Source organism: Ranitomeya imitator, chromosome 4, assembly GCF_032444005.1.
Source record: "Ranitomeya imitator isolate aRanImi1 chromosome 4, aRanImi1.pri, whole genome shotgun sequence".
Lineage (NCBI taxonomy): Eukaryota > Metazoa > Chordata > Amphibia > Anura > Dendrobatidae > Ranitomeya > Ranitomeya imitator.
This window is the reverse complement of record NC_091285.1, coordinates 475,686,558-475,699,383: the sequence shown is the minus strand read 5'-3', so window position 1 is coordinate 475,699,383 and position 12,826 is coordinate 475,686,558. Positions and strand designations below refer to the sequence as shown.

The 12,826-nt window shown below is 47.6% G+C and overlaps 1 protein-coding gene across 1 annotated transcript in view; it reads right to left on the bottom strand.

The window, feature by feature from the left end:
• The window catches only part of MYO1E (myosin IE), a 198,896-nt gene extending 186,629 nt beyond the window's left edge, over positions 1-12,267 (bottom strand). The window contains exon 1 of the mRNA XM_069765889.1: positions 12,029-12,267. Within this exon, the coding sequence (XP_069621990.1) occupies positions 12,029-12,031 (3 nt within the window). The 5' untranslated portion in view covers positions 12,032-12,267. The remainder of the gene's footprint in view (positions 1-12,028) is intronic.
• Positions 12,268-12,826: the final 559 nt, after the last annotated feature.

Genomic DNA, 12,826 nt, shown 5'->3' with positions numbered 1-12,826 from the left:
CGGTAGATGCCCCCGTCTGTAGAGAACATGGCATACCAATACAGCTTACAATGCTCTGTTTCTCAAGACATCTGCTGAAGAACAGTCTATAAAAAGCTCCAATTCATAAAAATAGGAATTATCCTTACAGTTACTAACAAGAACCAGCGATCATATAAAGAGAGTCTCCAAATGATCCAGTCTTCTGCTTGGGTGTCCTGGCTGCTCTAGAGGGTGTTCAAAGGGGTCATACGGGATTACAAAAACATGGCTGATTCTTCGGAGAAGTGCCCCCAGGCTGTGACATGGCAGCTCAGTCCCATTAGGGGAATGAAGGAGCTGGAATACATCAGGCATACAGTACACAGGTGCAGCACAGTGGTAGGAAGAATTCAGCCATGTATTCTAACCCTGGGCTCCTTCACATGATTGTATTTTTTGGTCCAGGTGCTGTTCGGGGAAAAAAAAAAAAAAAAAAAAAAAAAAAAAAAAAAAAAAAAAAGAGTTGTTTGGATGGTACAAGACAGATTTATGCAGTCAGTGACTGCAGGTAGTGGAGCCATTGCAGTGTGTATAGAGCAGACAAGCCGATGAGAATCTGCATGACTACGCCAGTCACTCCCGTCAGTGTGACTCATGCTGGAGATACACGTCAGTCATAACTGTGTGCATTGCACATGGTCACATAATGAGTAATAGCTTGGCTAGAGCCTGGTAAACCCTTTTGTGCGACTTGACTTTCCAGTACTTCTTGCAGGGCTTTCTTTATGCCCATCTCACAATTAACATGTGCCCAAAACAAGCCTCCATCTGGTCTTGTGTTAAGTGGAAGGGCAGACTTGATTTCAATCTTCACTTGGTCTGACCTCGGTTTTCTGAAAAGTTCAAAGGCATCAAACACTTCCTGTCCCTCCTGCATTGTCCCTTCACATCCATGGAGAGCAGACAACACAATGTTTCTTTTTATACATACAGCATTGCTTTTTAAGATCATTTCTATGCCTGTGATCTTTGCTCTTCTAAGTAACAGTTTGCTGTAGCTCTTAGCAAGATTGTTTGTGGCCAACAGTAGTCACATTGGCCAGTATTGCTAGGATTAACCCCTTCCCGACCTTTGACGCATACGCTGCGTCATGAAAGTCGGTGCCATTCCGACCCATGACGCAGCATATGAGTCATGGAAAGATCGCGTCCCTGCAGGCCGGGTGAAAGGGTTAACTTCCATTTCACCCGATCTGCAGGGACAGGGGGAGTGGTAGTTTAGCCCAGGGGGGGTGGCTTCACCCCCTCGTGGCTACGATCGCTCTGATTGGCTGTTGAAAGTGAAACTGCCAATCAGAGCGATTTGTAATATTTCACCTAAAAAACTGGTGAAATATTACAATCCAGCCATGGCCGATGCTGAAATATCATCGGCCATGGCTGGAAACACTTATGTGCACCCACCCCACCGATCGCCCCCCCAGCCCCCCGATCTGTGGTCCGCTCCCCTCGGTCCTGTGCTCCGCTCCCCCGTCCTCCTGTCCGCTTCCCCCGTGCACCAATCACACCCCCCGCGCTCCAATCAAACCCCCCCCGCACTCCGGTCCCCCCCCCCGCACACAGCGACCCCCCCCCCCGTGCTCCGATCCACCCCCCCCGCACAGCGATCCCTCACCCCGTGCTCCAATCCTCCCCCGTGCTCCAATCCTCCCTCCCGTGTTCTGATCCACCCCCCCCCCCCCGTGCTCCGATCCACCCCCCCGTGCTCCGACGCCCCCCCGTGCCCTGATCTCCCCCCCCCCCCCCCCTTCTACTTACCTGGCCGCCCGAGGTCCGTCCGTCTTCTTTCCTGGGCGCCGCCATCTTCCAAAATGGCGGGCGCATGTGCAGTGCGCCCGCCGAATCTGCCGGCCGGCAGATTCGTTCCAGAGTGAATTTTGATCACTGAGATATAACATCTCAGTGATCAAAATAAAAAAAAATAGTAAATGACCCCCCCCTTTGTCACCCCCATAGATAGGGACAATAAAAAAATAAAGAATTTTTTTTTTTTTCACTAAGGTTGGGGTAAGAACTAGGGTTAGGGGTAGGGTTAGGGGTAGGGTTTCGGTATGTGCACACGTATTCTGGTCCTATGCGGATTTTTCCGCAGCGGATTTGAAAAATCCACAGTGCTAAACCGCTGCGGATTTACCACGGTTTTTCTGCGCATTTCACTGTGGTTTTACAACTGCGATTTTCTATTGGAGCAGTTGTAAAACCGCTGCGGAATCCGCAGAAAGAAGTGACATGCTGCGGAATGTAAACCGCTGCGTTTCCGTGCAGTTTTTCCGCAGCATGTGTACAGCGATTTTTGGTTCCCATAGGTTCACATTGAACTGTAAACTCATGGGAAACTGCTGCGGATCCGCAGCATTTTCTGCAGCGTGTGCACATACCTTTAGAATTAGGCTATGTGCACACGGTGCAGATTTGGCTGCGGATTCGCAGCAGTGTTCCATCAGGTTTACAGTACCATGTAAACATATGGAAAACCAAATCCGCTGTGCCCATGGTGCGGAAAATACCGCGCGGGAACGCTGCGTTGTATTTTCCGCAGCATGCCAATTCTTTGTGCGGATTCCGCGGCGTTTTACACCTGTTCCTCAATAGGAATCCGCAGGTGAAATCCGCACAAAAAACACTGGAAATCCGCAGGTAAAACGTAGTGCCTTTTACCCGCGGATTTTTCAAAAATGGTGCTGAAAAATCTCATACGAATCCGCAACGTTGGCACATAGCCTTAGGGTTGGGTTGGAATTAGGGTTGTGGTTAGGGGTGTGTTGGGGTTAGGGTTGTGATTAGGGTTATGGCTACAGTTGGGATTAGGGTTAGGGGTGTGTTGGGGTTAGTGTTGGAGGTAGAATTGAGGGGTTTCCACTGTTTAGGCACTTCAGGGGGTCTCCAAACGCAACATGGCGCCACCATTGATTCCAGCCAATCTTGTATTCAAAAATTCAAATGGTGCTCCCTCACTTCCGAACCCCGACGTGTGCCCAAACAGTGGTTTACCCCACATATGGGGTACTAGCATACTCAGGACAAACTGCGCAACAATTACTGGGGTCCAATTTCTCCTGTTACCCTTGAGAAAATAAATAAATGCTTGCTAAAACATCATTTTTGAGGAAAGAAAAATGATTTTTTATTTTCACGGCTCTGCGTTGTAAACGTCTGTGAAGCACTTGGGGGTTCAAAGTGCTCACCACATATCTAGATAAGTTCCTTGGGGGGTCTAGTTTCCAAAATGGGGTCACTTGTGGGGGGTTTCTACTGTTTAGGCACACCAGGGGCTCTGCAAACGCAACGTGACGCCCGCAGACCATTCCATCAAAGTCTGCATTTCAAAAGTCACTACTTCCCTTCTGAGCCCCCACGTGTGCCCAAACAGTGGTTTACCCCCACACATGGGGTATCAGCGTACTCAGGAGAAACTGGACAACAACTTTTGGGGTCAAATTTCTCCTGTTACCCTTGGGAAAATAAAAAATTGCGGGCTAAAATTCATTTTTGAGAAAATAATTTTTTTATTTTATTTTCATGGCTCTGCGTTATAAACTTCTGTGAAGCACTTGAGGGTTCAAAGTGCTCACTACACATCTAGATTAGTTCCTTTGGGGGTCTAGTTTCAAAAATGGGGTAATTTGTGGGGGATCTCCAATGTTTAGGCACACAGGGGCTCTCCAAACGTGACATGGTGTCCGCTAATGATTGGAGATAATTTTCCATTTAAAAAGCCAAATGGCGTGCCTTCCCTTCTGAGCCCTGCCGTGCGCCCAAACAGTGGTTTACCCCCACATATGGGGTATCTGCATACTCAGGACAAACTGGACAACAACATTTGTGGTCCAATTTCTCCTATTACCATTGGCAAAATAGGAAATTCCAGGCTAAAAAATCATTTTTGAGAAAAGAAAAATTATTTTTTATTTTCATGGCTCTGCATTATAAACTTCTGTGAAGCACCTGGGGGTTTAAAGTGCTCAGTATGCATCTAGGCAAGTTCCTTGGGGGGGGTCTAGTTTCCAAAATGGGGTCACTTGTGGGGGAGCTCCATTGCATAGGCACACAGGGGCTCTCCAAATGCGACATGGTGTCCGCTAACAATTGGAGCTAATTTTCCATTCAAAAAGTTAAAAGGCGCGCCTTCCCTTCCGAGCCCTGCCGTGTGCCCAAACAGTGGTTTACCCCCACATATGAGGTATCGGCGTACTCGGGAGAAATTGCCAAACAAATTTTAGGATCCATTTTATCCTGTTGTCCATGTGAAAATGAAAAAATTGAGGCTAAAAAACTTTTTTTGTGAAAAAAAAAAAGTACTTTTTCATTTTTACGGATCAATTTGTGAAGAATCTGGGGGTTTAAAGGGCTCACTATGCATCTAGATAAGTTCCTTGGGGCGTCTAGTTTCCAAAATGGGGTCACTTGTGGGGGAGCTCCAATTTTTAGGCACACGGGGGCTCTCCAAATGTGACATGGTGTCCGCTAAAGAGTGCAGCCAATTTTTCATTCAAAAAGTCAAATGGCGCTCCTTCCCTTCCAAGCCCTTCCGGGCGCCCAAACAGTGGTTTACCCCCACATATGAGGCATCAGCGTACTCAGGACAAATTGGACAACAACTTACGTGGTTCAGTTTCTCCTTTTACCATTGGGAAAATAAAAAAATTGTTGCTGAAAAATCATTTTTGTGACTAAAAAGTTAAATGTTCATTTTTTCCTTCCATGTTGCTTCTGCTGCTGTGAAGCACCTGAAGGGTTAATAAACTTCTTGAATGTGGTTTTGTGCACCTTGAGGGGTGCAGTTTTTAGAATGGTGTCACTTTTGGGTATTTTCAGCCATATAGACCCCTCAAACTGACTTCAAATGTGAGGTGGTACCTAAAAAAAATGGTTTTGTAAATTTCGTTGTAAAAATGAGAAATCGCTGGTCAAATTTTAACCCTTATAACTTCCTAGCAAAAAAAAAAATTTTGTTTCCAAAATTGTGCTGATGTAAAGTAGACGTGTGGGAAATGTTATTTATTAACTATTTTGTGTCACATAACTCTCTGGTTTAACAGAATAAAAATTCAAAATGTGAAAATTTCAAAATTTTCGCCAAATTTCCGTTTTTATTACAAATAAACACAGAATTTATTGACCTAAATTTACCACTAACATGAAGCCCAATATGTCACGAAAAAACAATCTCAGAACCGCTAGGATCCATTGAAGCGTTCCTGAGTTATTACCTCATGAAGGGACACTGGTCAGAATTGCAAAAAACGGCAAGGTCTTTAAGGTCAAAATAGGCTGGGTCATGAAGGGGTTAAGAATTAAAAAAAAAAAAAAAAAAAAAAGACGGCCGCAGCATGTGAACATAGTTTAGGCTGTGTGGCTGCATTGCTAATGGTTTTTGGGTCTGTGTGAAGCGAGGAAAAGTAAGAATAGTTTAATGTGCCTGAGGACAGTGCCAAGGCGGGGGCCAATATTACAGAATGGGGCAATTACTACAGGATGGGGGGGGGGGCATTATTACAGGACAGGACAAGGTTACAGAACTGGGCCCAGTATGATGGACATTACAGGGACCCACAGATCTGACCTTACCAACATGAAGCTGGCATCCAAAATTTGCACTGTGGACTATAGGACTCCAGTTATTTTTTTTTTAAATGGTTAATCATTCAGAACAGTCTGGTAGCAGCTTTCTCCTATCTCCCCCCCATTGAAATAAGAGGAACACTCAGCTGAGTGGGGAGTTCATTAGTGGGGTGGGATTTGGGAGGTGGTGACTGAATAGCCGCTTAACCAAAACCGGACTGTTAATGCATGTGATCGGCCAGTTTAAGGCCATATTCACACTTTGCACTTTTGCAGCTTTTTATGCCAATTTTAATCTGTGCCTACAGTACCAGCAGAGAGATTTCAGAAATCTCACACATTGGTTTAGTTTCCTGACCGATTTGGAAAATTGCTGCATTTTTTGTCAAACTGCAGCATGTCACCTTCAGCGTTTTTTTTTTTTTTTTTTTCAAACCATAGGAAACAGTGGGTGAGTGCAAAAATAGTCATTTTTTTGCTGGAAAAAATACAAAACCTAAAGTTACTTTTTTTGGGCGGGAAGGGGGGGGGGGGGGGTGTCACCAAACCAACACGCACAAGAGAATAAAAATGCAGCAAAACAAGCTTTTTGTAAGCAACCTCTTTACTGCCAAGAGCAGGTTTTGCCTGTGTGGAAAAAACAACGTGTGAACACAAACTAATAATCCTTGATCGAACATGAATAATTTTGTCTACCCTGATTAAGGCCTCGTTCACACGTCCTAATATCTCCGTACCGGGAAAAACGCTGCCGAGATATCAGTGTGTACTACGTGTGGCAACTGCATGCCTCATCAGTACCACACAGACAGCCATCAGCGAAGAAGCGCTACAGTAGGCGCTGTTCCCCAGCGGCTGGTGCTGAAGCCAGCTTTCATCATTCTCCCCTGCTCTGCCAGCGATCAAAGGACAACGATTAGCATTAAATTAAAGTCTGAATGACAGCAGGCGGGGGCTTTTGGGACTGATACCCCCATCATCCAACACATGCTGTCGCTAATAACAGTGACAATAGGTGAGTATGACTGGGGTATTCCACAGCCGCCACCAGCAATCGTTCGGAAATGAATGATCTGACGTGGAGTAACTCCTTATGGTACACTTCATTATGTGCATTTTATCTTTGTAGTCTAATGTAACCAATGCTAGTTTCAAAACAGCATTATATTTTTTTAATGAGTCACATGCATGGACAAAAATGGAGGAGTTTACAGGAAGGATTAAATTACCAGGTAAGGAGACATTTTGCAGTGGTAGCAATGAGTCTATACTGAGCAGCTCCATTCTTGTAGGGTATTGCAGTGGATACCAGCAATCACAGGAGATTAAATTTCCTTCCTTCTACAGCTGAATGACTAGGCTTCCACCCATTGTAACTAATACCCCTATTATATTGATGGCCGGGCCATACATGGTCACCTTCTCCCCCCCCCCCCCCCCCCCCCTATAGATCGTAAGCAGGTGTTCACCCCTCTTGGCATTTGTTGAATATGCTAGTAGTCACCTCTTCCTCAATAGTGATCATAGCCCTTCCTTAGCCAGTACACATTAATGCACGTAACAGCTGACATTGTTGTCTCAATCTCTGAAATCACAGCCAGCGTGCCCCTTACACTAGTCGCCTCCACTGAGAAGTCAGAGGTAAAACTGAACACAAGCCACCATGTTTTATTTTTTCTCCCGGCGGACAAAACAGACAAGATTTTCAAGCAGAAATTGCATCAGGAAAGACAGACGTCTTGTTTTCTTCCTGGAGAGGTTTGTAGCCCTTTTTGTTGGCAGCCCATCTTTTCAGCATATTTTTGGAGATTTGTGGGCACCACGAGCCCTGCGCCCAATCAGCACGGCTTCACGGTCCCCGCCTTTGGACAAACCTAACCAATGGAAAGTCAGATCGGCCGCAGACTTGACTTCTGTTGATGTTTGATCCGTCCGAAGGCAGGGACCGTGAAGCCGATGCCAACCGGGTGCAGGGCTAACACCACAACAACCCTCACATGAGCCCTGGTAGGACTGAGCCAACACCTCAGTGGGGAAGTATAAGAGTTTAATTTAACTGAGGGCGGAGAAAATGTTCCAAAGCCACCCTGGCATCTTCTGGGCATTTTGTCTCCCCCATTGACTTCTACTTTAAGATTATAGAGCAGATCACAAGTGAAACACCTGAAGGATGGTCAGCTCACTTCTAACTGCTTGACGTCTTTGTAGACCTGAAGTGTTTTAAAGACATTCAAAATACCAAACATATGAACAGCAAGTCATCTTTGAAAACAATCTATTCATTTCCGAGTTTGCCAAGTGCTGCTAGAAGTTGGCCCACTCTAAACCCACCCAAAGAACAAATCCTTAAGCATTGTTTACATACTCATTCCGCCCCCAATGTGAAGTAAACCCAAAAGACCCATTAAAGCCTAATTTGTTACATACTCGCTCACTGCGTATATACACGAATTATGTCTGATGTAACAGATAGAAGTCATGATACAGTAACAGTGTGAACGGAGCCCAGATAGAATACTAGTCATGCTTGTAACTCTAGTTCTATAGTCTCCTATACATCGCACACCATACAGGTGGGCATGGTCAACCAATACTGGTGCCAACAGTCCATAAGTATGGGGTCTCAGGTGAAACATGGAAAAGTTAGGGGCAAAAAACAGTCACATGTGACTACACATGTAAGGCTTTCATACCTGCTGGTTTTATTTTAATAAGTGGCATTTTATACAGAAAGAATTAACTGATGAGCATAGAAGCCAGAAGGTTCACTATAATATATGAATGCCACTGTATGCATACAGCCGGATGGTAAAACAAGGAATAGTTAGTAACTACTGAAATCCTATAGAATGCAAGACATTCCCAGGGTATAGATTGTAGTGACTGGTGGGCTACACAAGACAACCCCCATGTTCCCCTGTGGAAGCTATAGCCTCTTTTTTTTTCCCACATGTGAGCAGAAGTGTAGAGTGAGCGACCAGAGGAGTACCACATGTGAGCAGAAGTGTACAGTGAGCGGGCAAAGTATATAGCCTGGGCAAACCTCTTTCATAGATGATATTTTCAGAGAGCGGATATTGCTGGGTGTGAGCACGTATAGCCCGACTCTTGGGGACAGCCGCACACCTATAACATGTCATCACTGACACACCTTGCTCTGAGACACGTGACAGCGCTGCCACGGCCAAAAAACAAACAACTCTCCTGGTTGTAATGAGTAATGCATTAGATGCCAATTCATCCCAATGATACTGTGACACTAGATGCCAGCTATGGACCCAGAAGTGATAGCATAGGACTGAGTCATGTGTGCGATGAGAGTCCCCGATGACTGCGGCACTCTGTCCTTCCCAAAAACAGCTCCAAGTCAGTCAGGAAATGAATGCAAGCAAAGAGGAGCCACAGCAGCTTACACCCAGCTCAACGCGCGGCTAGGACACTGCCTCCATTCACCTTGTGCCGTCACCCAGTGGGAAAAGTGTGAACAGGACCAGTGTGGAGGCAGGACCAACACAAAGATGCCTTCTCTACATACACAGGCCTGGCTCCAACCTTCCTTCCAAAGGCATGGTTAACCCTTCATACCTCCAACATCCTGCCTCCTGTTTCGTGTCCAGACTACAGACTTACTGCCAATTCATAAAGCATATTCTGACTACGTGACTTCTCCACTGCCAGGGCCGGTTTCCCTTCTTATACTTTGGACACTTTAAGTGGTCTGGTGAAGCCTATGGACGATCCCATAAATGCTTTAAATGGACCTTCACACCTTGGAGATCCCGTTTAATGTTGACCTCAGAGTAGAAATATTTTAATTTTATTTCACAAATAGGAACATTACTGCACAGTTTAAGCTTTACAATGCTCTGTATGGACCTATATTCTGGGGTCCACAGCACTGTGGTTATTGCCACTGCCGCCCTCCAGCAGCGGTGGTCACACTTGTGTACAGTTTTAGAAATACATTTTGCAGGTGGGATGACCAGTAGCCAGAATGGTGGAACATGCACAGTAGCTCCATGCCCGACCACCTCTCCGCAGCTCCACAGGATGACCCCTGGGAATGCACAGAGACCCCGAAGCCAAAGTCTTACCAGAACCATGCCCATGAAGTCATCGCAATGCCACTAGTGTGAAAGTAGTATAGTACTGCTGACAAATAACACTCCAGATCCCTACAATCTGCAGTGGGATTTCAGAACGGCCATAAATAGTGATAAAATGATATTGACTTCTATGGGGTATGTTACTTATTACAGGTGCTTTATAGGAAACAGACATTGCATAAAGTAATAAAAAAAACACACATTAGTGATGGGGGTTAAAGAGGTCCTATAATGTCAAATTTAGGAAGGTTTTTCACAAAATATTGGTACACTAACAGACCATGCATCCTATAACACTGTTAAGAAGTTCTGCTATGTAGGCAAGGTTTAGGGCTCAGAAACCCGACTGTCAGCCATTCTACTGCTTGTAGGCCTCATGAGAACATCTCCTTATGGAACAGAGGCCAGCATGCCAACCAGTGGATGACGTCTGGGCCCAGTGCTCAAACCCATCAGCTGCTATCACTTCTTGGTCAGACAGGTTCCCTGCAGGAATATCTGCCCATGTCATACAAGAACAGGTCAGGGCCACCATCTTAGAGCAGCTATCTGTTCAGGCACATGGAGAGGTCCTGAGCTTCCTGTAATAGAAGGCTTATTGTACGTAGTCAGGTACAAGTGTCCCTATGGAGTCTGTAACCCTAGAGACTGGGAGGAAGAGCGAGCCGCTCTCCAGGAGTGAGCGCACCGTGCCCTGCAGGCAATCACCCACATTTCCAGCTTGTTAGTTTCCCAGGTAATGGTGTTGGCATTAAGCACAGCACCATCTGCAGAACCACTCAGCAGGGGGATGATCAGGCTCTTAGCCAGGTACGGCCCTTCCTACAACAGGCAGGGTTAAAGGTCTGCTAGGAACAAACATTGTAAAGTGAAGAAAAGGGAAGCGAAGCCGAGTACATTCGCCACACCTGTCTGTGCTCTACCTGTTGTATGTCCACCATAGCAGCTGCCAGGAGGGGGAGCAGATACTGTACTAGGGGGTCAGGGTGGTGGGCAGCTTCACAGGAGGAGCAGTAACTGGAGACCACCTCTGTATCCCAGAGAAGCCAAGCACAAGCCCCACACCTGTCTGTGCTCTACCTGTTGTATGTCCACCATAGCAGCTGCCAGGAGGGGGAGCAGATACTGTACTAGGGGGTCAGGGTGGTGGGCAGCTTCACAGGAGGAGCAGTAACTGGAGACCACCTCTGTATCCCAGAGAAGCCAAGCACAAGCCCCACACCTGTCTGTGCTCTACCTGCTGTAGGTCCACCATAGCAGCTGCCAGGAGGGGGAGCAGATACTGTACTAGGGGGTCAGGGTGGTGGGCAGCTTCACAGGAGGAGCAGTAACTGGAGACCACCTCTGTATCCCAGAGAAGCCAAGCACAAGCCCCACACCTGTCTGTGCTCTACCTGCTGTAGGTCCACCATGGAGCTGCCAGGAGGGTGAGCAGATACTGTACTAGGGGGTCAGGGTGGTGGGCAGCTTCACAGGAGGAGCAGTAACTGGAGACCACCTCTGTATCCCAGAGAAGCCAAGCACAAGCCCCACACCTGTCTGTGCTCTACCTGCTGTAGGTCCACCATGGAGCTGCCAGGAGGGGAGAAGACCCTGTACTAGGGGGTCAGGGTGGTGGGCAGCTTCACAGGAGGAGCAGTAACTGGAGACCACCTCTGTATCCCAGAGAAGCCAAGCACAAGCCCCACACCTGTCTGTGCTCTACCTGCTGTAGGTCCACCATGGCAGCTGCCAGGAGGGGAGAAGACCCTGTACTAGGGGGTCAGGGTGGTGGGCAGCTTCACAGGAGGAGCAGTAACTGGAGACCACCTCTGTATCCCAGAGAAGCCAAGCACAAACCTGCTGTAGGTCCACCATGGCAGCTGCCAGGAGGGGAGAAGACCCTGTACTAGGGGGTCAGGGTGGTGGGCAGCTTCACAGGAGGAGCAGTAACTGGAGACCACCTCTGTACCCCAGCAAGGCTTTCCCTCAATGAGGGCTATAGCTACACAAGCTGGCCTGGCCCCAGCAGCTTTTTAGCACCCCCTGGCACCAAGGGTACAGCCCCGTGATACGTCCCCGCACCAACACCAGGGCACTAGCACTGCTGGGGGGATACAGTTATACGGGCACAGAAAATAATATCTAGAGATGTCCACTGTCACCTCAGGTCAGTGACAAGCAATGAGCAGATCATGTAGGACCCCCAGACAGGTTAGATGATGCAGTGGGGCTGCCTGCCAACTGGATAACATTAGCGTCAGAACTGGAAATAAAATATATAAAAACACATGATATAGATATAGACATATACAAAGAGTAGCAGGCGAGTCCGCGATCGCACAGGTCGGTGCACTCACCATGGTGCCGGCGGAGTGCGGGGACGCGGCAGGTTACAGCTCTTCCTTCCTGATGTGTATCCCGACTCCAGCAGACATGAAGGGCTCCTGCCTCAGACCGGGGCGGCAGCAGGGCGGGTAGCGGTGCAGCAGACGAGCCGTCACTGAGCTCCAGCCGCCGCGTCTCCCGGTGGCTGCTCCTGCGGTTCCAGCTGCGGCCGCTTCTCCCTCAGTCATGCGATTTACAATGAGCGTCCAGCACCAGTCCGGGCTGTCCCTGTCCATAAATGGCAAACAAAGCTGCACGTCAGCCAATCAGCGGCGGCCTGACCGCGCGTCACCGCGTCCCCAGGGAACAGGACTGGCTGGCTGGAGAGGAGGGAGGCAAAGGGTTTTGGGAAATGTAGTTTCTCCTCAGCTCTTCCCATATGGGATAAGTTGTGTGCAGGGAGGACAGAGGCTGCTGTGATTACTCCGCTGATGGTAGAGTTGAGCGACCTTGACCTTTTTAGAGTCGAGCCGGGTTTTGCGAAACCCGACTATGTCCAAAGTCGGGTCGAGTGAAATCGGCCGATTATGACGTAAAGTCGGGATCGACCGAAACACGAAACCCAATGCAAGTCAATGGGGCAGCATAGTCGGCAGTGAGTGGGGGCCAGGAAAACACCTAGAGTGCCCATTTTAATGTCAAAACCATCCATTCTTCTTAATGAAGCTTGTCAAGCGTAATTTACCTTATAATAATTGGAAGGCATTTGAAATTGGGGGTCATTTGGCTAAAGTTGTGGGGGGTAGGGCTGGTTCAAGTAATTAGTGGGC